Below are 25,507 nucleotides of genomic sequence, written 5' to 3'. Positions count from 1 at the left end.
TGTCCTTCATACATTTTTACATAAGCAATATAAGCATGTAATTTGAAGGACACTGTCAATGTTCATTTGCTGAGATTAATCCACACCCATAACTTTTCAAAAGTTTACAATTAAACCTCTCACTCAAGGAAGACAAAACAAAACAAAAAACAAAAAAGTGACATCCAAAAGTTCATTTTCTTAAAAAAGACATTCACATCCAAAATGAGGAGAATGTCTTTTTCCTGTTTATTTACTTAATATTTATATATATATATATATATATTTTTTTACAAAAAAAAAAAAAAAAAAAAAAAAAAAAAAAAAAAAAAAAAACCACAAGAAACATTAAGTCTGTGTAAGGATGGGGGCAGCATTGAACAAACAAACTACAGTACTTTGTGTGTGCATATATATATATTTGTGTGCACGCGCATGTATGTACATGTACAAGACAAGTTTATACACTTAATTTTTTTCTTTAAAACACAGTACAAAAAGAAAAGTCACTGAAAAAACAAACAAAAAAAAAAACAGGAAACCCATATTACAATTCTGTCCATCATTACTTTCCTACTAACCATAATATTAATAAAATAATATTTGGGGAAAGGTGATGACTACGTAAGGAGCAGGAGCAGAAAATTACAATGTATATGCCTAATATGTCCAAAGAAATGGTGGCACCTGAGATAAAAGGGGGGGAGGGATGAGAAGGTGGAGGGAAAAAACAAAAAACAAACAAACACAAACAAACTAACCCCCCCCCCCCCCACACACACACACACACAGCTTCAAACAAACCCACCAAATTACTGGGATGGAATTAAGGATTTAGGGTTATGCATATGACCAGTGTCCTTCATTTGCCTAGCATGTACAATAATTAACAGCTGAGTGAAGGGTTTATTTAATGGGTACATTCATACAAGTGGCCACCCTTATTACAGACTTGCATATATGCACAAAGGAAAAAAAACAAAAAACAAAACTCACTCAGAACACATCCAACATCTTTGTGCCCACATCATCTCATATCTATATATTTGGTAAAAAATAAACTCCACAACTGCATTAGCCGATCTAGAGCTATACTTTTGTTCCCCCCAAAATAAAATTGTTTAAAAAAAAAAAAAAAAAAAAAAAAAGGGGGGTGGGGGGATGCAATACAAAACCACAAAAGGTGGTGAATCTGAGATTGAAAATCAACAGACCAAAACAGGGTGCAGGTATGGAAGGGGCAGAGAGGAGGAGACAGAAAGAGACTTAAATCATCTCTTCCACTTTCCCCAAAAGATTTAAAAAAAACAAAAAAAATAAAAGGAAAACCAAACAAAAACTTTTAGAAAAACAGCTATGTTACATATGCCAGAATGAAAGGGATGGGCTATTTTTTTATTATTATTATTATTTTTTTAAACACAATACAAACTCCAAACACTCAATACTTGGCTCTTGAAAGCCCAAGTTACTAGAACCATACTCTTCCAAACCCTGTTACCCTTCCCCTTTAAAGACCCCCCCACACCCATAGTGCTACCTCTTTAGTACAGCACCACCGTTAGTATGGGAAGGTACTCCAGGGCAATTGGACAAGGGGAGAAGAGGGTGTGTGGTAGAAGGGCACAAGTTGTTCAGGAAGTGGGGGCCACCCCAATTTCAGCCTTTTTGCACACCAGATTGGAAAAAGCCATCTTAATTGCCTCCCCAGTTATAGCTGTTGTAAGCAGACTTGTTGATCTGGGACTTCTGTTGAATGGAAGCATTCTGACTGCGCTGACCAGAGCCACTCTGTGTGAGAGAGGGTCCAATTTAGACAATATCCATTGATATTCAGATTGTCATAGGAATAATATTTTCATTTTCTGATTAAATGTTCTTCAATTTTGTTTGCCTGAAACATACGACTTATCATCTATACAAAAAATATGTAAATCCATGTAAATAATAATGATATGGAGCAGCCATCTTGGGGCAAACAGAACAAAAATCCATCATCTCTTGCTTTGAAAGTGGTTTTGGTAATGCTGGGACCTTCGGATTACCTGAAAACCCTTGTGGAGTCAAGCTTGTTAAGGCTGACCAGGTGTAAACTGAGTTCTGAGCCAGCTTTTAGGTGTGTCTGCTTATCCACTGAGTCAGTTTCAAACACATATTGCTTCTTCCTTCCTTTTAAAAAATTACTTGAGAATTTCTTGGGAGATGCAGGATCTCCGTAGCAAAAGCCTCAGGTTTCACTTAAAGAGGGTTTAGTTATGCACTTCGTATAATTCTGCCCATGGGTAACTTTAAGATGAATTATCATCATTTAACAATAACATGGTACACAAATTTGCCCTTGGAACATTGCTTTTTCTTTTAGCATCAACATCCTTTAACATTAGAAGACCAGCCGCTTGCATTTAAACTACAGTCGCTGTAACCACTGCTTTGAGCACTTTACTAAAACCTGTGTAATTGCTCAGGCATTGATGGACATGGCTATTGTAATTGGTAAAATACTCACTTCCCCCAGTCTGAAAAGTCCATTTAGTGCTACCCTTCACTTGTCAGTGCTGGCAAATCATATGCAGATGAATAAAAATCAATCAATCAATATTAAAGGCAGTTTGGCCACAGCAGATGCTCACCTGTCCATCCTGCTGCAGGTGGTGGTGCAGCATCTGCGAATGTGGCTGCTGGTGAGGAGCCAGGATGTGCATGAAAGGGGCAGGAGCGTAGCCTGCTGCGGCCGGAGGGTTGATGGGACCGCCGCTCCCCAGCGCCGATGGCAAACTGAATGAGGCCCCAGGTGTCCCAGTATGGAAACCCTGTTTGTCAAATGACTAGAAAGAACAAAAAACTAATGTCAAACTAAATGCTTGAGGGCTAAGGGAGAGAAAGAGAAAATGACAACAAACAAAAAAAACAAACAATACACCCCATTTGAGGACACTTACCTGTGTCTTTGTGTAAACAGACCCTGAAATGTCAGGGACTCCTGTGTTGCTGGAGGTCACAGAAACTCCTGAGGGAAAACCAACACACACAAACACAGGGACAGCCACAGTGTTATTCATACATAGATACTTCCAACAGTTACAAAAGGGAGATCATGAAATGCCAACTTGGTGCCTGGAAAGAATACAAAATGAAAGCAGGAAGAACCAAATGAAATTACTCCAGAGAAAGAGTAATGAGAAATGGAGGATAAAAACATTTGGAAAACCCTACACTTGGGTACCAAACGGTCATTAAATATTAAAAAAAAAGAAAGAAGTGTCTTAAAGGAATACTGCCTTATCAAGAAGGCTAAAAGCAACCATGTTCCTCAAAGGCCATTCTGCTGAAGGCAAAATCTACCAGTAACATCTGCAAAACCGTTTCCTTTCCCAGGCGGCAACATTGTCCAGAGAAATGGCCATAGCCACAAAAAGCACCAAAATAGGGCAACGACGTCCAAATGTGTTAATAACTTCAGATTTACTGCTATTAAAGTTTTACTTTTCTAAAAAGTCAAGCACTGAGATGCGATTTACTGCCACCCCCTCAGGCTTCATACAAACTGCATGAAATCTAGAGGTTAATTACCAAACTTGTGACTGCTGGTTCTCATGCAATCAACTGTAAACATAAAACATTTAATGAATTATTATTAGTCTCTCTGTTCATCTACATGAGCAGAACTATGGAAACACTGGTGTCCAACACCACATGCATGACAATGGATATGATCCTTTATTTGAGAAATACAGCAAAACCCCTCCAGTTTTGTAAGAAACAACAAGGACCTTCTAGAACAGGAAATTCTACATTTAAAAAAAATATGTAGGCCTGCCATGGAAATGCTCAGGCTAATCTTTCACCTTTAGGAAACAAGCTTGCAAAAGATCTGTTAATGAATACACTATTAGTTAAAAGAACACTCCAGAACTTAACAGCTGTAAGAAGCAAATCTTTCACCAGGCAACATAACCGGAAATTGTGTTTCATAGGCAAGCTTTGGATTTAAAGCTGTTGTAAACACCAACACTTCAGCTAAACCATCTTTAAATCCCATCACTAAACAGAGGGGGAAAGGGGGAAATACATTATCATTTTTTTCAATGTCTGTGTACATGTCCTAGGTAAATCAACTTAAAGTTTAGACCAAAGGAAACTTCTCTAAAGTCCCCCATCCATATCAAATATCGTATGCATTCATGCAGCACATAAGACTGATGTGCCTGCTTAGCCTGCCCTGCTAAGTGTACACACATCTGCAGGGGTGGGGTTTTGGAGTAGAGTTTGGGTAGAAGAAATTAAAGTGAGCCTGGTGGAATTTAAATAAAGAATTTTATATTGGTTCAGGACATGTAAAGGCACAACCTCACATTTTTCTCCAGTACAGTTACATGAAACCTTTTTGCAGATAATTCAATCAGCTCAATTTCACAACCCAATACTCTATGGGATCCATCCTTAATAAAACCAAAGATATGAAGAGACCTCATACTTCTGCTCTCTGCATCAAGGAGTTAAAAAAAAAATAAAAAAAATAAAAAATAAAAAAAATCACATCAGGGCTACGAGCATCTCTTCCTGAGAGTCCAGGGCCACCAGCAGTGGTGAGGTGGCTGGCCACGGCTTCAAGTTCCCCGGTGAGGTCAGTGGTGGTGACAGATGAGTGGGTGGGGTGGAGGAGGGGTGGGGGGGTTTGGCATGTGGCTCCACTCACCGACTCCAGGCGCAGTGACTGAGCTGGCAGGCTTGTTTTGCGCGGAAGCAGCGGCTGCAGCAGCAGCAGCAGCGGCGGCGGCAGCCACGGCAGTGCCATAACTGCCCTTACAGAAATCCCCGCTCCCCGCCGAAGCCTGGCCCAAATCCTCATAGCCTGCAAACGGTCAGACACACAGCCACAGCCCCACAGCATTAGACACACACCAGGCAGGGCTGCATAGGGGAGGGGAGGGAGGAGTTTGGAGCTGTGGAAGAGGACAGTCTGTAAAGCAGCAAGCAGTGTTGCAGGGTGTGTGCGCGCGCTCGTGTTCGTTAGAGCCAGAGAGATTATCCTCAGTTCTGCAAAGTAGAAGGAAATGTGAAATAAAAGATGGAACTCTGAAGTTAAAAAAAAAAAAAAAAAAAAAAAAAAAAAAAGGGTTAAAGTAATAGACACAAGCTGAAAAAAGAAACGGAAGAGAAAGAAAACTAGGTACCAGTAAAAAAATAAATGTAATTAGTCTATACATGAGACAAAACACTGAAGGAAATAAATGGTAATGCTCAAGTACAAAAGCAAGGATTGTTTGTTTTTCAAAGACTTGAACTTAGGGGAAGACAGATGAGAAAAGATTCAAACAGCTGCTGAAACCCGGGGAACGAGAGTGGCTGCGCAAAAGCAGGCAGTGTGTGGATAAGCATGTGCAGGCCCACCACCTGAAACCAAGCCCAGCCCTGACCTCACCAGCCCTAGATCACTGCTAGCAAGGAGTTGCTTCGCCTTAGCAAAGGAGGGCACTGCAGCTTAAAAGATTGGCTCCGACTCCTTTAAAAAGTACTGCAGAATACTCAAACATTTGGTCCTATTCCCCATCTTGTAAAACTGAACATGCAAGACTTTGCAGCTTCCCTTAGCCTACAATAAGACTTCAGAAGTAGCTTACACAATTGTAGCCACACAAGAGTAGTTCAACATCCCAGAAGCAGTAGAAGCAACCACACCTAACTGGGGATGGCAGTAGCTCCCCAACCATAATGCACAGTGTCTGTTCCACTCCTGGTTTGGGCACCAAGGGATGCTGACTTTGCAATGGAGACTGAAGACTGTCATCTGCCTGCTTTAATATGTTCAATATGCACAGAAAAGCAAAAAACCTGCAAAACATCACGCCTACCTGGCCAGTCCTCTGAATTTTGAGAACTGAAGCATCACAGGTAGGTAATAAATTCTGCCAATACAAAACTTACTACTGGTCAACATTTTATATGGATTTAGACCGTTTGTCTGCACATGGTTAAAAATGAGATGGAAAAGAAAAGGTCTTACCAGTGCTGTATCCATGGGACCCATAACCACTAGCCTGTTGGAAGGGGGTGGCTGAGGCACTGACACCAACATTCACACTGTGTTGTTTTGAGGAGGTAGGAGCAACCTGACGTGTGTATGAATTCAAAAGGTGAATTACTTACGAGAAAGTGCCATAACCACAGTAAAGCTTTTTTCATTTCTCAAGGAATGTCCAACATAAAACACACACACACACACAAAAAAAAAAAGTTTCCATTATTCATCTACTGTTCACAGGTGTTAAAAGGGATATTAAACACCTTACCACAAACCAGAGTAAGAAAAACTGTCCAATCAAAATGGGGCTTTAAGACCCACATCAAGACATGACAGGCAAAGAATAATATTGCTAATAAATAGGAGCTAACAGGAATGACATGATGCCTTCTTAAATGCCATAGATTTTATACATTAGGTCCATATTTGGGTAGCTTAGGTGTTCTTCTGCAGATGCTCAAGCTGCTCTCACCGGGAACATGGCAGGACCATACTGGAAGGTATTGGGCAGACCAGGCACACCCGTGTAGTAGGGAAGGCTTGTATAGCTGTAGCCCGGGGGCAGGGCTGGGTTGAGGAAGGGCTGCTGGGTGGTGTGGTGCGTCTGGGTCTGGCTCTGCTGGGGCTGAGCCAGCGTGGTGGCCGGGGCTGGGGATGACGTGTCCCCACGGCCAAATTTTGTCAGGTCACCAGCTGGGGAGGGTGGAGAAAAGTTATTTTTACATAGTTAGCGACAGATGCAACAACGTTGCCAAGCCTGGTCAGCCGCGAGGGCAGAGGTCTGCAACGCAATGACCCCGAGACACCCAAGATGCAAACCATAAGTGTGCTGCATGATGCTCAAGCTGTTTATTGCTACATGCTCAGTTTAGCATCCCATTTCATGAACCTAAGCCTCAGATTTCAAAAAAGGTCAGCATGGTGGTACAATCGGTGCATATTTTAATGAAGTGGTCAAAAATGAAAATGACGATTATGAAATACAATATTAGGCTGTTGCTATAATGTCATCACAAATTTACTGCAGAGGAACAGCTTGCATCCTGATCTTGACTTTTTCCTTTTTTAAACATATTATTCAAGATAATCTGTTATACCAAGACAGATCATCCAGACTTCAGATTTATGAAAGTAGTTGTCAATATCCTGAGTACAACTTTTGACTAGAATAAACCTTGAAATGCATTTTGGACCAGCAAGGTGAATCTTACCAGAGTAAGGGTTGCTTGTCAAACTGCCTTCCCTACCAGTCAGTGCTGTGGTCGGGGTAGCAAATGGAATGCTGTAGTAATCCTAAAAATGTGGAAGGGTTACTCTTTACTTTAAAGCATTCCTTGACAGCAAAATACCTAAATTAACTTCAAGAGATTGTCCAGACAAACTATGCATATCTGAGAAAGTATCAAAGAATATAACCACAAAACAGTTATGTCTGATTGGTCACACGTACCAGTGGTATCCTGGTCTGGAGCATTTGAAGGTCATCATATCCATAAACCTGGGGCTAACAACCAAAGAAAATCATTTCCAAAAAAGAAGAAAAACACAATCACATCCTCTAACTCTAACCTGCACCTTTAATACCTAAACACTTGAATGTGATCACATCAATAAAACCAAATCCTTTCAGCAAGAATACTGGTTAATTATATCTGGTTGGTGAAAGTTTGGAAATGGACAGAAACTTACAACACTCAGACTAAGAACACTTCAAGGAAATACAACATGGGAACCCCAAGTGACGCAGGCTCACCGGGTACGGATGAAGCAAGCCTGGGGCCATGATATATGGGTTGGGCAGCAGAGGAGGCACTCCGGGAGGCAGGTTTGGAGGTGCTTTCCCTGCAGGAAAGCAAGACAAGGTTTTTAATATCTGTGCTTGCGATTACAAAGCTCAACATGCTTAAGGGTATCTTTTGTCCCCCCCCCTTCAATTTAACTTCATCTTTGCTGTTGTAGGTTACATATGTGTGAAATAGACAGATTTTATATATATCACACATTTATATTTTTTATACATACATACATACATACATACATACATCCATCCATCCATCCATCCATCCATCCCCCCTCCCAACTAAGCTACTTGGAGCATGCTAGTAACCAACATTACTCTATATGCTTTCAATCCTAACATTAATACAAAAGCATATTAAAGTTTGCTAGCTCACCATGAAAATTTTGATGTAGGCTTATCTAGCATCAGCCATATGGCTAAAAATCACATTAAAAAATTTATTTAAAAAAAACAAACAAAAAAACAAAACCCACCCACACCAACAAAAAACCCCAATAAACATGTTGCTGAAGCTATCCCAGAAGTAAGCTTTAAAATGTGAAGGGGCTGTCTATAGCTGCTTTTCAATTGTTTTTCCCCTAGATGAATATTGACTTTTCCTAAAGCCACTTTTCTTTTGAGGTTCTTTTGTGTTTTAAACACTGCACTTGAATGGACCCACTGTAATAGGGAGTCATGTTAACATTGTCCTGACTAGAACATACCAGCCCATTTCCAAATTTTAGAAACAAATACTAAAATCAGTCAAGACTCCTGATTTTTAGACTTGGTCCATTTTACGAACCTATTCTGTTATGCAGGATTTACAATTGAAGTGGGGGACTTTAGAATTTGAGGTTCACAGTACGTCAGTTCCATGTACCAAACATTTCTTATTCATTCTGCCAGTTTCTCCTGTCAAATTCTCTTACCTGAGGCAGCTGTACTGCGGGATGAAGAGGCTGATGAAGGTGCAGCAGTAGCTGATGCTGCTGAGGAAGAGGAGGCCACAGCAGCAGCTGCAGGTGGCACAATAGAAGTGACGCCGCCTGCAGGGCTGAGACCCATGGTCAAACCACTAACAGCGCAGAGGGTGGACTGGACAGAGGCAGCGTTAGCCGAGGAAGAAGGAGGAATGGGGGTGCTGTGAGAGGCAGGGGCCACAGAGGACGCTGAGGAAGGAGGCACGGAGGAGACCGAGGGGAAGGAGGATGAGTGCAGACCAGAGTCTCCGTCCACATTCGGATGCTGAGGGGGAGAAAAAGGGAGATGAGGGCAAGTGAAGTAACCAAAATAAAAACAGGGGTGAGAAACAAGCAAATTCAGGAGAAATAATTGACATGGAGGCAAATGAAAGTAGATTAAACAGTAATCTTTTGCCCTCAGTCACACATTGAACACATTCCACATTCAGAGAACAGCAGCTCTTCCAATTGCCTTCAGAAAGGAAAGGTAAACTGATAGACAGACTCACCAGTAGACTTGCACTAGATGTGTGGACTGAGGAAGGAGTCAGACTGTTCTGTTGGGTGGGTAGTGAGCTAAGAGAGTCACAGAGCAAGACATTCACATTTCCCTTTCTTTAAAATATTTAACATAAAACTACTCTTGAAAGTATCTTACTTGTTGTGTGGTGGAGGTGCAATTGAATTAGAGGGGTCTTCATGTCCAAGAATGGCAAGTGGTGTCTGATGGGATGTGGTCAGCAGAGAGGCAGGACCAGACTGTGGGTCTGCCAATGAAGCAATGTTTGACACAGTGGAAGGTGCAACAGGATCGGATGCTGGCTTTGTGGACACTGCAGAACCTGCTGCAGCTAGACAGGGAACAATTGAGGGAAGTGCACATACATAGTAAAGTCCTGCTTGTGGAACATAGTAAATTAGTGTAAGGAACACTTCAAAAGCAGCAGGGCATCTTACCTTCCAGAGACTGTGTTGTGTGTATTGAACCAAACCCATTCTGTACCTTCCCAAGAAACAAAAACAAAAAACAGTTAAGCATGGGTATGAAGAGAGAAGAAAAATGAACTGTAAATAAACAAATAAAATAGCCAGACGACAGACAATCATTAAAACTGATGAACATCATGATCACAATTAACTTCAAGATAAGGGAAATGAACACAATCCAATCTTCAGGTAAGAAAAAGCCTGTGTAGAATACTGGTTACCTTAAGAAACCTAAAACCACAGGGATTTATGGAATGGCAAGGCAAGAATGCGCAGAGATGGAGGAGGATTTATTTATTATTTTTTGGTATGCCAAAAAATAAACAGCAGCTGTTTACTACCCAAAACCTGGAATTTAACCTGTCTTGGAGTAGGTCAGGCCTGTGCCAAATTCCTTGTAAAAAGTGATAGACAATCCACACTTAATCTAGTTTAAAAATTGGCCAGCTGACCAGTAAATCCTCCTTTCTGTACACTTGTGGCCTGTGCGATTTAATTGTATGCTCATACGAAAGCCCACAGTTTACACCTTATATGCAAAAAATTCTACAATTGATAATTTAACCAACAAACAAAAATGTACACCAAAATCAACTCTGGGTTTTTTTGGGTTTTGTTTTGTTTTATTTCTACATTTAAAAATATAATTCTAAAGTGACCATGCATGAGGTTTTACCTTGGGCTGTATGTCTTTCTGTGGGGAGGAGGACACTGAGGGGGGATAGCGTCGTGTCTGGCCACCTCTCTGATCATACAGCTCCATCTGGGTGGGGTTGGGTAGGGTTGGAGTCTGCTCACTGAGAGAGTGTGAGATTGGGACATGCATCAGCCCACAAAGCTGTGGTTCATATGTTTTGCAGAAAACTAACAATTCCATGAGACCTGAATTAACTAAAACACCAGAATGTAAAAGGGGAGAAATGGCAAGACCTGTTGGCGCTCGTGTAGAGGTTGTTCTGGGCAGGGTTGCCGGCTGTCGTGGTGGCAACCGCTGCTGTGGCGTCGTACTCGGGCAGTACAGGCTCAGAGCCAAACTGTAATGCTCCGAACTGTAGGTTGAGTCCAGATATATCTGCTGAGCCTGGCATCTCCACCGCTAAAGCAGGAATCTGCCATCACAGAAAGCACTTCTCTATACACATGAAAAATAGCTTTTGAAAAATTCAAAAATCACCTTGCTTGCAAAGTAATGCCGCTGAGGATCCAAGGACACCAACTTTTCAAATGTATTCAATACTACAGATTAAAATTAGACTTATAATTAATACTAAAGCCAACTAAGCATCAAAGTATTAGGTACTTCTGCATCATATATTCTGGACCAGGAGCAAGCAAATAGATTATTTTAGTATATTATGTAGTACAAGTCAAATCAACAGCTAACAAATGTGACAAAGGTTTTACTAATAAAGCATACCATACTGCCATGTGAAGGGCTAATGCAAATCTAACCTTGTGCAGCACCAACCTTTGTTGTGATGGCTGTTCTTTTCTTCTGCTGTTTGAGTTTATGCTGTTGTAGGGGCAAGGGGCTAGAGGCCAGGGGGTCTGCTGGCCCTGGAGACATCTGTTGGCTTGGCGTAGATGAGGGCTTTGGGTGTGAGGCAGAGACAGTTTGGGCCAATGAAGCAGATGGGGAGGAATGAGAGGGCAGGGAGGAGGCAGTGGAGGGGGGCAGGACTTTTTCCTGGAGGTAGGCATCCATCATAGAAGCAGTGGAAGCAGGCTGGTAGGGCTGCCGCTTGGTGAAGGGACTGTGTACCGGAGCTTCTGTTGCATGTTTCACATCTGGAGACAGGATAACGCATGAAAACAGTGTGAAACTTAGAACCAGTGGACCACCAAGAGGAACATCACCACATTACATGCAACATACGAGGCAAATAAACTATGTTTTGTTTTTTTTTTGGTTTTTTTGGGGGGGGGGGGGGTGTTTCTTTCCATAATTTGCAGTGTAACCAACTACACATGTCAAAAAAAAAAAAAACGGAGAATATCCTATGGAGAGAGAAGCGATGCACAGATCGCATTCTCAAGTTAGCTATAGATTCCCAAACAAGCACTCCGTATCGGCCTATACTCAGTACCAATCGAATACAAGTGCCCCGCGTAAAATACCATTTAAAACCCATATGTGAATGGGCAGGACTAATCGGGATTATTCTTCCCAATGTATAGGAGCACAGGTCTAACACCTCTCAGAACAGCAATCACCTAGATCAGCTAAGCTAGCAATATGCACTGTGTGTTGGCTACATAGTTTCTGCATAAAGCTGCATCTTTCAATTGTAGTGCAGTGTGTGATCTTACTCGCATGTAGCTTGCAGTTAAAGCACAAGTTAAAAATGCATTCAAGAAGGCAAACTGCACTGTGGTTGCAATCAGGCAGCAAAATACCACAATTTCTGTCTGGTACACCCCACCCCCATCTTTCATGTGATCTTTTCAAAGTTTCTTGTATCCTTGAAACAAGAATGTCTGCTTTAACAAATATTCAGGTTCTGCTGGACGTTCACAAACTTGAAACCTTGGATTTGCAATGGTCATACACTGCTGTGCTACTGATGGACCATCAAGATAAGTGCTTTGAGAAATGTTAGAGTGACTAGTGTACCATGGTGACAAACACGCAAACAATATCCTTAACCTTTTTAGAACAATTAAATGTACAGACGGTTAATACTGTTAAATTTATAATAGCCTTTATTAAAAGACAGCATTGGATATAGATTGGTCACGTCTGTCATACTCAGATACCATAAGGCCGATGTCTGTGCCAATACTGATACAGTACTGGTATCGGTACATGCCCATCTTTCAAAACATTAAACATCAGTGTGCTGATTATGTGAAATTGTAACCAATATCACCAGATCTATGAGCTTCAAGTCAGGCTCTCCTACCATATTGTCCCAGGGTAGTGGGGCTGGCGTCCCAGGTGGATGTGCCCGTGCTGGATGGTCCGCCCTGAGAGTGCTGGGCTGCCAGCTGAGCCAGAGCCTGGGCCGTCTTATACTGCTCCAGGAACTGGGACCCACTGGTGGAGCCACTGCTACTGCTTTTGGTGTCACCCACCTCTCCAAAACTCTGAGCATGCTTACTGAGCATGCTTACCTTGGAGGGCAGATGAATTACAAGGTTTTATTGTACAGTACTTGTCTAGGTGGTGGACAGAGGTAGATGTTGTTGCTTTTTTTTTTGTTTTGTTTTGTTTTTTTTAAATGGATGCAACATTATAAAACTGAATAAAAAATTTTTTTAATTATTATTTGTGTAACAGAAGCTTTACACAAAGCTTTAGAACATGCTGAGCTGCAGTAGCCTCAGACCGTTACACCTCTACTGCCTTGATCACTTCTCCTACCATACTGTGCTGATTATAAGAGGAGCTGGAGGGCTGGGAGAGTGCAACAGGTTGTTTGGAGTTGCTGAACACCAGAGACTGGGACAGAGATGGGGGCTGAGGGGTCTCCACTGGAGCTGGCTCTGTCTCAGAAGAGGGTGTTTTCCCCAGCAGTACTGCCAAGTCAATCCTATTGAAGCAGGCAAGGTCAACAAATGTACCTACTTTGACTATTTGTTTGGCACCTCATACTTCTTACTACCACCAAAACCATGAAATGTTTGTGTGAGCCATAATATGAAATGGCATTGTAATAAGCAACATTCAGGTTTTCAGTGAGCCTGGCAGAAGTAATCAGAACATTTGACTCAAGTTCCAGTGGCTTTATAGTCAGGTTGTTTACCATGAACCTGTATAATGTTAGTTATAATAATCCAATGTAACAGTGTGTTCTTTCAATGTCAATTCCATCATGAACAGTAGCATCAGGATTACAAGCATCACCACCACGGAATTGAATGCAGCACGTCTGAATGGTTAGCCCTACGACAAATGGCTAATGATGGTGGTGCCACTATGACTAATAAAAGTGTGTCGGCTATGTATGCTGACATGATTTGCCACACACACACACACACACACACACACACACACACACACGACCATAAGTTGATTGCTGAGATAAATGACTGGCCTACTAGTACATGTTCTTCATGCCATACCTCTGTCCAGCAGTTATGGTGACGTTTTCTTGTGGCATGGGAATAGAAGCCACACTAGATGCAGTGAATATCTTGGTCTCTGACAACTTCAGATATGTCAAGAAGAAAAAAAGAGTAATCAAATTCCTCTAGTTTGCAATCAAAACACTAGTTAATCGATGTATGCATTACACTCACATCCTCATTCCAGTCTTCAGTGCCCCATTCTTCTGTAGCAGTTCTCCAAGCACCTTATAAAAGGGCATCGCTTTAAAGATGATTTTTACACTTGGGACAATTCTATACAAGACAGAAGGATGCTACACTTACCAGGAGCAGTGTCAAATTTTCGTGGGTAATTTGTTCCATCCCCAGTAAACTCATGCCCTACAGAAAAAAAAAGGTAAGTCTCTGCCCACAGAGAGCAAAGCAACTCCCAGAAGCTTAAATGGAACATATCTGGGCACCATGATCAATCTTGAAGACATGCATGATCTACTTCTCAAGTGAACTGTAGGGACAGTGACATTTTATGTCCTCCTATTGTCTCCAAACTTCACATAACTTTGATAGCCAGTAATACCATGGGTCCATGCTATATTTCCAAATCGACAAAATGACCAATTACTGCACTGACTGGCAAATTATATCCAATCTCTTTCTTACGGTCTCTCTCATGCATGACACAGTTGACAAATAGTTCAATGTGAGCTAATGACAGCAGTACAGCATGGCAGGTGAGGAGATGTTTAAAAAAAAAAAAAAAAAAAAAAGCACGCGATGTCAGTAGTGTGGCAGTGGTTCAGCCAGATTGACAGTAAGATATTTCTCAAAGTTATCTATAAACTTTGTTGGGCAATAGTCAGCACATCTGGCGGTAATATCATAAAAGTACCCAAAGGAACATCCTAAAAGTGTTTAATTCAGGTTGATACAGCCCCACTCTGAGTTCCTGAAATAGTCATCACTGTCTGACATATTACAGCAGTTAGAATATGACTAAAGCAGTTAATGGTGGAAAGAGGCGACTGAAGCAATAACAGTCCATCTAGCTAAGGATACGTTGTTCAAAGCTGTGGACGGGATTTGACACAGGATTTGACACTAATGTATGGTGTAATCACATTTTTCCTAACAACCGCTGGTCCACATATAGATAGGGTATTAGATACAGATAGGAGGATTGCTGCAAAAAAAATAACAGGGAATTTTGAGCCTTTTACAATATCTTTTTGTTTATATTTTGCTACATTTTTAGAAATGTTTCTACTCAAGTTCTGAGTACTTGAAAAATCTGTATTATTTAATGGTTGTTTTATTTCACTGTTGATTCAACAGTGTTTAATGACTAAAAAGTTTAATGGTATCTTAATTATTTTGTTTTAAATGAGAGAATTGGTACATTTCCAGATTTGAATCCATCATCTATCAGTGCATTTCAAAATTGGGAAGAAATACTGCATGATTGTTCATGAAAAACATCACACGATTTTTGGGAAGTTCGCTATCTGGGCAAGCACCCATATATACAGACCATGAAGCACTGCAGAGGAAAAGAAAACCTGAAGAAACATTAGGAAATGTCAATTAAATGCAGACATCTCACATGGAAGGCTAGCACCAATGTTATGACGACTATTTGACTGATCAGAACCAACATGGCATGAAAAGAATCAAATTGAAGCAATGTGACTAAGCAACCATCAGATCCTATAGAGACAGAAACACACGTATGTGAGAGAGAGATATCATACACTCTCACACACACAGCAATGGAAGAGATACCCACTGGCTCCGTCTTCTGGTTCCAGGTTGCCCGTGTTGCTCCAAGTGCTTCCCCCAGCATAGCTCTCCTCTGTCTGGGCTGGCTCAGCATAGTCCGCTGGGTTAAACGTACTATTAAACAAGGATGAAGTGGGAAGGGGGGAGAGAAAACACACACACACACACACACACAATAATTTGCTTAAAGAGCAACAAGGCTATTGCTTCACATTTCAGAAAGGGATTGTTCCACAGTACATCATCTAGCAGGAAAACCATTTGAAGCAAGGAAGAAATGGCCCAACCCCACAAAAATATTAAACAACAAATAAACCATACAACTCCATCTTCAGGTCCTTGACTCTGCAAGCTTTAAACCCCATTATTAAAAAGCAGCAAAAGATACAAAGTCCAGTTCACAAAGTAATACAATTTTAGCGAACAACTCATTCAACACTATCTCCAAGCCTACAACAAACCAGAGAACCAAAGAAACCAGTCAGGCCAAGTTCAAGAACACAGCCAAGGGCAAAGGTCTTGGTCAAGATCAGCTCACTACCTTCTTTACTGCCACAATCCCTGCCCCCTCCTGCTACCATCTATCCATACTGCACATTTGCTGCTGCATATTTTTGATTGACACGATGACCAATGAAACTCACCTCTCGTCTCCTGACAAATCGTATCTGGGGGCCTTATCACTCTGGCTTTAGAAGAAAACAGGGACAGTTTAGGGACAGCACAGGGTTTAGTAGAAGGGACTGCATCTGTCAGAGTTCATTTCATGCCTTTATATAAACGAAGTTTTAAACATGTGTGAAATACCCATAATGGCACACCTACATCACAGGTAAAATGGCCTACTTTAAACAGGTCTGAGATAGCCCAAGATAGCCTATGCTAATCACAAAGCACAGGTCAAAATGTGGGCAGATAATACAAACACATGGCTCATCTTGTGGAAGAGGTTAAAAAGTTAAGTGAGGCTGAATTTCTAAATCAATAAAGCGCATGCAAAGTCTAAGCACACACCCCTGCAGACCAAACTTCACATATTCGACAAGAATTCCAGCAGGAAGGAGCTGAAGGAAGCAAAGACACGCAGGCCATACAACAGAGCACAAACTGTAAAGCACAGTATAAACCAAAAACTTAATCATGATTAGTATTTGCCAAGAAAGTTCCAGCATACACAAGAGCTAACCTGAGCTACTCCTGGATAAGGAAAACATGTTCTGTATCAGATAATCCAAACATACAAACCAACCAACCAGATTTACAGAACATGCTAAAGCAAATGCTCAAACCTTTCCAACAAAACTCTCCTTCACAACTTGGAGAATAGAAACTGGGCACATACACACATGGAGCCAAGGAGACACTTGGCTGTAAAATCCTTTATTTACCTGGCTAACTACAATTTTGGAAAGGGGAGTGTGCTAATAAGTTAGAAAAGTGAATCTGACACACACACACACACACACACACACACACACACACACACACACACACACACACACACACACACACACACACACACACACACACACACACACACACACACACACACACAGACACAGACACACACACACACACACAGACACACACACAGACACACGGCTCCATGTCCAAATACCAAGAGCAGGCAGTTGAATTTGGGGCCAAAAGGGCTGAGAGTCAGAGTCTAGATTTCATATAAAATATACATGAGTTTAAACTCTGATGAACAGAGTTTTCACAGATACATCTTAAGCAACCTTGTGTTTTGTTTTTTTTTAGGGGAATTACAATTATGTGCCAAAATTCAAAATGAGTAAAAAGAGCCTAAAAAGGTGCCTAGCGTTACTACAGAAAGACCTTATTCGTTTAAAAAGTAGTCAGTCATTCTTCATAAAGACAGGCCCTGGATCAAGCTTAATCTTCTCCTGGAAACCTGCCCTTGAAGTTAGGAAACCATGCTGCTCTGCTATGGTAAATTGTGATGTTCTCTGGTGACTGCATGAATAGAGAGGGGAACACTGGATAAACTTACCCCATGCCCTGAGCTGAAAACCTTCCACCCCTTCTACCAGCACCACCTACAAGATTCAAAGACAGATCAGTAAGCTTTTATGCCTTTGGAATGCATTACATAAAACTGCTGTCACAGAAATTCTTAACCATACTCAGTACTCAAATAAGGCTTAAGGAACTACAGCAATAGAAATTAGTTTTGCACACATTTCCTGAATTGAAGCAGCACAATTTTGACTCCAATTAGTTGCGTCCTCATTAGACAAGTATATTAACTATCACACTGTATTAGGTATAATGTGGCATCTCACCTTTAAGTGAGGGGCCCCTTCCAAATGTTTCAGAAAGCGACACAGTAATCTCAGCCATATAAATGTAAAAACTTAAAATGTATATGTAAATAGAAGAGTGAGGTTTTTTTTTGTTTGTTTTGTGTTTTTTTTTAAATATAAAGTAAAAACCCAACCTCTCCCTCTGCCCCTTCCCCGGCGGCCACGCTCTGCCCCTCTGCTTGCCACTGCACCTGCCTTAGCCGCGTCCAGACCGTTTTCCTGCCCACGGACTGCAGAGGGTAAAAACAAAACAGGAGGAAGGTGAGAGAGAACAGAGGGGGTCAAAGAAAAGCAGGCATAAGTGACCTTCATTAGAACCAGTGGAGGATCAACTTTAATAGCTTTAATTTCAATTCAGTAATGACATGGTCAATATGCTCATTATAAGCACTTCATGACAAACTTTAAAAACCCATGTGGTACATACTTTGTATGAGGCCATGAACTGCTAAATGTGTATAGACAACTGGCTGAACAATGCTTTTGATATGAAGTTGCATTTAGGGTGCTTGTCCCAAATACTTGAGTCTGCAACCAGTTCCGATTCTGTCTCATTTGAGGGAAGGGCTCATTATCGCTGGTGTGCCTTCACACAAAAACTCTATCCGAACAGCGGATCAATTGTGCAACTCCATACATCTTTTTTCTGCATGTAGGTTCATAGGAAAAATGTTTTTGGGATGCATGAATTTTCACTGTTCAGGAACACCTGCAAACAAGGACCTCTTCTCACAAGAGAAGACTTTTGTGGCATTGTACATATATAGATTGCTTATTTCCTGTAAAATATACTTTACAGTGCTGTGCAAAAATTGTTAGGTACCAGAGAAATGGATAGTAAGCATTTATTTACTCAGAAAATACACAAAACCTGAAAAGGGAAGTAATGTGATGAGCTGAAGCAGTCACATTACAAAATGAACCACTCGCGCAGCCCCACATGTGGCGCTGGGAGCGGACAGCTTGCATTGCTGTAGAATGCATCAGAGCTCATTAGAAGTAAACCGCAGACCACCAATTTGAGAAGGATCATAAATCAGTGCTCTGGACTGCTGCAGGCTAGAAAAACTCACTTGACCAAAAGCACCGAACTCAGACCTTTATATAAAACACCTCTCTCAGCACCATTACTTTTCTTGAATGCCAACTGCACTAGCATGTTATAAGGCGCAAGACCAGTCCAATCATTTCCTCTTAAATGTGTAAACTGGCTAGGAGGACAGGTCTTTCTATGAATATCGCACCCTAAGGAGTGATGAACACAGCTTATAGTGTTTACAGAAGGTTTTGGTTTCAGATGGAAACTAGCTCGCACTGCAAAGCTGGAACATAAACAGCAAGCAAGCCAAGGGTATAGAGTCCCACACACTTTCAGATCTCACAAGTAAAAATGTCCATACTGAAAATAAAATGGTCCAAAGCAAACTGGTGAATGAGGAACGCCGACTTGGCGAAAGTCAAACATACAAGACTCAAACAAGATTCTGATGTCACAGCTGTTAGCACATCCTGACCGTATTACGATACTTGGGGGAACTTGAATTGCATCCCCTCAGCTTCAGTCATAGGCTTCGATACTACTCAAAAACAGTTAAAAACTTGTATGTGAAAACATCTCACTGAAAAATCAGAAAACTGGGTATCAGTTTTGCAGTACAAGCCAACAGTTCTGTAACAACTAAGAGTTACTTGACCTAATGCTCTGCCAACATCCTCTCCAGCAGTGATACACACTTAGGTTGTGTTCAGCATATTAGAAAAGGCAGGGAGAGGCATAGGCTGGCATGTGAATTTGGCCTAAAGTGAACTGTTTAGATAAGAGAAATATCTAAAGCTGTGCAGCAGTCCATCCTAACCATAGCACATATTACCCACTTTAACACTTGCACCCTCTGGATTAGTTCTGGGGTTCTCTGAGCTGCTGCTGAAGACAATTATTCCTGTGCTGTGGCCATATGCATCAATTCCTCTCACCTATCCATTCTGTCTGAACAGAAAACACCACAGATCACCACAGTCAGCCTATAAAAAGGCAAGATTGACCATTTCCCTTCATAAGGAGGTAGAAGGACAGCTGCCTGAGCCACAGACGCTGGCTGCCTTAAACAGAAACTATCAGTTCCAGCGCAGAGTCAGCACACGCACAAACAGACGCGGTTAGCACTCACACTCTCGTCCACGGCTGGTGCCACGGCCCCTTCTCAGGGGCCCTCCTCTGCGACGTGCGACGTCTCTTTCTGCTCCCCTCTCTCGGTTCTCCTTCCCTTCCTCACCTCCATCTGACTGGCTGCTCTCCTTCTGGCCTGAAACTCCTTTCTTCTTCCCAACCATCTCCCATGAGTCCTGGGGAAAGGAGGAAATACCATCCTTTACATTAACATCACACACATACCAGGAGCTTTCAAGAGAAGTCCCTGGTTTCTACACAAGGATCAATAATATAGCCAGCACAGCACGACTGTTTTCTTAAGAAAACTAACATGAAAGAAGCACTCAAAAGGCTTCAAAGAAATACTGAAAAATCACAGAGGAACATGGGATACATATTGGAGCTTTATGTTGCTCTCTGACCCAGACAGAAACCAAGAGAGCATCCGGCAGCAGCTCTGATTTTGCTCTAGCACACACTGTACCCTTCTACACCACAGAGAGCAACAGAGGGACTTTTTGGTGTGCTCGGGTTAGGACCTCTAAGTGAATCACCTGGAGACGAGCACTCTTGTCCAAACATGTGACCTGCTGTTTTGACAAATTTCACACCTGTGACTAACACACAAACGGCAAGGGGGACCACTGGTATGGTGCAGCACCTCAGTCTCTATGGGTGGCAACAGCGACCTCAACTCACAGTGTCGGGGCTTCCCTCCAGCAGGACGTTGATGGCTCTGTTGACGTCGCCATTACAGTCGTGCAGTGCAATCATTGATTCGTCTTGGTCCTTGCCTGTGATGTCAATCAGCTGTGCAAAGGACAAGCAACAAGACCAAGACCATCAACTGGTTGAGGAAAAAGGCTATTTTTTCAGCATCAAGACAGTCCTTGAACTGTAAGGCCACAGTGTTTCACACAGGCATGTGAAATGAGCAATGATGTATGTAGAAAGGTAAACAGGCAGTGTAGAGTGCATTTCTGTAGTTCCCTAGAATGATTCACATGTATACAGAGCATTGAGAAAATAACAACCAAATATCGAACTGTTTATGCATTCTGGTACATAAATGTAACTGGAGAAGGCACCAAGTTTTAAACATTTTAGATCGTTTTAATCGAATGGTCTGTTGCACAGAATATTGGAGCTTTATGTTGCTGTCACAGACAGAACCCGAGAGAGCATCTGGTAGCATCTCTGACTTTTCTCTAGCACACCCTCCTACACCACAAAGGGAGCCATATAGGGGATTTTGGTGTGCAGCGTGTATAAGTGAACGACTGATAAAGGGTATTAAAGTGCATGACTCCAGGTATGACAGCCCCGCTCCATACATCACCCACACTCCTCATTTCAGAAAAGATCTACGTCTGCTTTAGAATGCCACGTACAGGTTTCAAACAGTCAACAACACAGCTAGCCAGATGACCAGTTCACTAAACAGCAGAACTTCCAAATGGTGCATAGATGTTTATTCCATTTTTTTATTTAACTGCTGATCTCAATTGAGTGGTACTCAATTGATTATTCTAAAATTGTGAATAAAACGCTCAGTGTCTTAATACTGAAATCTAAAGATTTGTGGGAATCATGTAGGGTTCTAAATGCTGCATTTTAGAAACAAAGCTCTCACCTGCTTGACCTTCTCCTCAAAATCTGCATCGTTGTGGTCCGAGATCATCTGCGCGAGTCGGATCTGTTCAGCAGTGGCCTGGGGAAAGTGGGAAAAGGGTTAGCAAAACTAAAACTGACTCAAAATAAGTCTTATGCCTTGCAAAGTCTCCTGCTTGTCCATCAACCTAAAGCAAGCCCCCACCACTTAATTCCATTTCACAAGATCATACCAACACACAACTGTTAAAAGATCAATTGACCTGTCATCTTGCTTCATTTATTTGCCCTTAATTGCTGAATGAATTCAAAGAGAACTGCTGTTCAAAAATTATCTAATTGCCAGCTAACAATACCCGTTTGATTAGGGTACCAATATGTTATACTATGTATGTAATATAAGGGAATTAAACAGAATTTAGACAGAAGCAACAATCATAGAAAATCTTAGCCATATTTGGTAGAGACAACTTAACATCTAATTAATACCTCCTGGGCACTACATTGATCAGACATTAAGACACAGATTTTGACTTAGAGGAGGCAAACAGTGATGGCAGAACAGTTGTAGACTGCATGACATGAGTTTTTCCAGATCCTTGGCAGTTAAACCACAGAACAAACAAGGCAAAAACACCACCACTGATTTGCCCTAGACAAGGAAAAGACGATGCTGTATAAAACTGAATACAGATTAAGCCATAGTAGTAATGTGACCAGATAAAGGACTGGGTTCAAACTACATCTCTTGTCTGAGGATTTAGTTTGACATCAAACTTTGGCTGAGGTGGGAGGTCTGTCTCTCCAACAGAAAATATAAAGCAAGTGGAACAGATTCAAAGCAGTTTAGCTCAGCCAAGAAGCCCATTTCAACAAGGAAATGGTTTTAAGAATGATAGACAAATAATCCTTTGAAAATGCTGGCCTTGGCCAGTGACTATTTGTAAAGGAAAGGGTGCACATTTTGTAGCTGAAAATTTGCAAATAGCATCTTGGTGATTTTTTTTTTTTTTTTGGTAATAAAAATGCTGGGTAAGCTGTGGTGGAATCACAGACAACCAAAAACTGAATACAGTTAACTAGTCCAAACCACACCCCATCACTTAAACCTGTTTCATTTAGACAGAAAAATTAATATAGATGTCATTGCATGGGTGGACTGTTACCAGTAGTCTCTATTCCTGCACAAGTAGGCATTTTTTGCTTGGAACAGAAGTGTTTTACATCAACACTGAACAGGCAATACTCAAACACTGAAACGCATGACTTTGCTCAATACTAGGCTCTTGAGATCAATCAAGATAATTAAATTTAAAAGGCTACCCAATGGCTTAATTTCCATGTTATATCAAACAACCTAGCAATGAAATAACAGAAAAAAGTGCTTTCCCAGGAACAACAATCTGTCCTGCACACCTCCCTTCAGCTTTCCCCACACTGAAGGGGGAACATTTCACTGACAATTCACACAAATTGGGCAGTGGAGAACATATTGTAAAAAAAGTTCTCAGAGGTAATATATACACTCACCTGAGGCCTCTGCTTGTGCTGTGACTGGCTCTGTGTCTGACCCTGTGTCTGCTCCCAGTTACCCCGGTTTCGGCTGCCACCCACCGACGTCATCATTTACAGTATATACAAATAACAGTATTTACAAAGGAATAACACCTACAAAAACAAGAAAAGGAAAAAGAATTAGCTGCATGTATAGACCCCCAATCACTGGTTAATTACTACAACAGTCAACTCAACTGCTATCAAGTAGCCTGCAAAACTGCAAAAAATAAAAAAGATTTTTAAAAAATCATGGGTAGGCATTTTGGAGCACTAAATCTATGTCCAATGCTTTCAAAGGATTCCTTGCAGGTAAACAAAATTAGGTTCTTTCATGCACTTATATATCAAATTTAAAACAACGCGACAATTATGGCTACCAAAGTATTCCTTACAAACCATTAATTCTGACCAAAACAAAACATGGATAAGCTGAAAAACACTTCAAAAAAATTGTATTTGTAGACTGTAGGAAATGCGGGGGTATGTAATGGCAGCAAGAACTGCGCACTTTTAGACGTACGTACAAAAACTAAAATAATCATCTTAACTAGCTACACCGACTAGCTAAGGCACAACACGAGGTTTCAACGCGCGGAGTCGAAACGTGGTCACCGTAATTAACCTGACCTTAGTTACAGTACACAAAACACCCACCGCTAGCCAACCAAGCTACGTACCTAGCTAGCTACAAAACTACGAATGTAACTAAAAGAGGATACGAAACCTGGACGGCGTCACTTGGCTGAAAACAAACCAGAAACCTCAATATGAAGTGACACGTGCAAGTGCACATTTAACAGTTTATAAGATTAGTTGCACAAGCACACGTTATATGAGCCAACACATAAAGCCAACAAACAGGTAAGCTAGTTAGTTAGCTAGCTATGATAGGTAGTTAGCAATTCGCATTGAAAATATAACATTAGTTGTTGGGCTGGCTAGCTAGCCAACATTTCCGATGAATTGATTGACCATGGCTGCCTAACTTAGTTATCTAGCCAGCCATAAGTTGGAAATCTGTATGCGTCTGGCAAGCTAGCTAACACAACGTTAACCGAAACAGTAGGTTACGTAGCCTAGCCAGGTAGCTATCTATTCGTTTCCCAGCTAAGCTTAGCTTCTGTTAGGGTAGCGTAAACTGCTGAGGCACATAAACCGGCAGGTTAAATTAATACGGAAGTGTGTTGTTCAACGTATAAATTTCATTTTTACAAATGGGAAGCTCTAAACGCCATTATTTTAGCGTAACATCATTAGCGTTAAGGCAAAAGCAGTGTGGAACATGCTGTTTTACCAAATAGCCAAGCAGCCAAACCAACTAGCTAGCTAAAGCTAGCTCAACTCCCCTAAAAGTTGCCTAGCTAATTTGCTAGCTAAAGTATCTTAACAGTACTTGGGTTACCGGGTCGTGAAATTAAATTACTAACAGAACCCCTCTCGGCTTATCCTTATTCATTTAAAAAGGTTCTGAGTATATTCATTAAGATGCGTATTGTTATTGAAATTGTACCTTAAGTAATAGGCAATTTACAGGTGGCTATTTATCGCTAGCTAACTACCTTACATTGCTATCTAAGCTAAGCCAGCTATGTCAGCCAAAAGGTGGTTTGGTGCTCGCTGCGTACACCTCATGGCCGACAGCCTGGCTATCGTGCTGGACAAGGCAGAGCTCGTTAACGTCAATAAATTGTAGTCGGAGATGAGCATTTCCTATAATCTTTAGAAAATCGAGATATATGGCTGTTACATTGGAACAGTGAAACACAGACAAGCTTAATCGAAACATTGTTTGACTGAAATCTATTGGATTCGCTGTAGCTAGCTAGCTACTTCTGCAAGACACACGCACTACGATTTGCGAGGGGCTGCTTCCAGTTCGCCGACATACACAACACCGAGGTTCCACTGAGGCCTGAAGGCCACAAATAACGAAAATAAATAACAGGCGATGTACTGACCAGAAACCCGACTAGATGTCTCGAAATTAGCAATAACACCGACTAAGGGGCCTCTAAATCTACCTCCTAATCAGTCCAAAATAAAACACGAATTTCTAATTCCTATAACTGATTTACCTATCCAACTACAAAGCTGAACCGACTCGCGCAGACAATAAGCGAAACTCGGAATTTACCTGTTTCTTTTCCACACTGACACCCGAGATAGCCGCGTCACGTGGTTTGTCAAAGGCGCATCAGCTTCAAGAAAAGAGACCTCGACCATGTGATTGAACTGCTTTTGATTAAATCATTTGCATTACAAAACTTAACAAGCGTTACAAGCACTCAAGCATCACAGCCCTAA

At 41.4% G+C, this 25,507-nt stretch overlaps 1 protein-coding gene across 12 annotated transcripts; it reads right to left on the bottom strand.

Moving 5' to 3' along the window:
• Window positions 1–171: 171 nt before the first annotated feature.
• ubap2l (ubiquitin associated protein 2-like) lies at window positions 172–25,482 on the bottom strand. 12 transcript variants are annotated; one of them, XM_081697077.1, is made up of 30 exons: window positions 25,338–25,482; window positions 23,177–23,314; window positions 21,669–21,746; window positions 20,735–20,845; window positions 20,055–20,229; window positions 18,021–18,116; window positions 17,574–17,619; window positions 16,204–16,248; window positions 15,567–15,673; window positions 14,108–14,164; window positions 13,976–14,028; window positions 13,799–13,884; window positions 13,098–13,266; window positions 12,637–12,847; window positions 11,202–11,521; window positions 10,664–10,842; window positions 10,410–10,530; window positions 9,704–9,749; window positions 9,405–9,597; window positions 9,256–9,322; window positions 8,714–9,029; window positions 7,755–7,843; window positions 7,452–7,505; window positions 7,213–7,294; window positions 6,474–6,694; window positions 5,984–6,089; window positions 4,677–4,831; window positions 2,919–2,999; window positions 2,610–2,804; window positions 172–1,770 (listed from the first exon to the last, which is right to left on the bottom strand). In XM_081697077.1, exons 2-30 carry the CDS (start codon window positions 23,270–23,272, stop codon window positions 1,675–1,677), a joined length of 3,651 nt encoding a protein of 1,216 aa, XP_081553203.1. In that variant the 5' UTR covers window positions 23,273–23,314; window positions 25,338–25,482; the 3' UTR covers window positions 172–1,674. The 12 variants fall into 12 exon arrangements, with proteins under 12 accessions (XP_081553203.1, XP_035385090.1, XP_081553198.1 ...); XM_035529197.2 differs by lacking the exon at window positions 25,338–25,482 and adding an exon at window positions 25,162–25,323 and having other exon boundaries at window positions 2,919–2,986; window positions 4,676–4,831; XM_081697072.1 differs by lacking the exon at window positions 25,338–25,482 and adding an exon at window positions 25,162–25,323.
• Between the last annotated feature and the right edge of the window lie 25 nt (window positions 25,483–25,507).

This window comes from Electrophorus electricus, chromosome 2 (assembly GCF_041902795.1).
Source record: "Electrophorus electricus isolate QZ-2024a chromosome 2, ASM4190279v1, whole genome shotgun sequence".
NCBI classification, from domain to species: domain Eukaryota; kingdom Metazoa; phylum Chordata; class Actinopteri; order Gymnotiformes; family Gymnotidae; genus Electrophorus; species Electrophorus electricus.
This window is presented reverse-complemented; position numbering and strand designations above follow the sequence as displayed.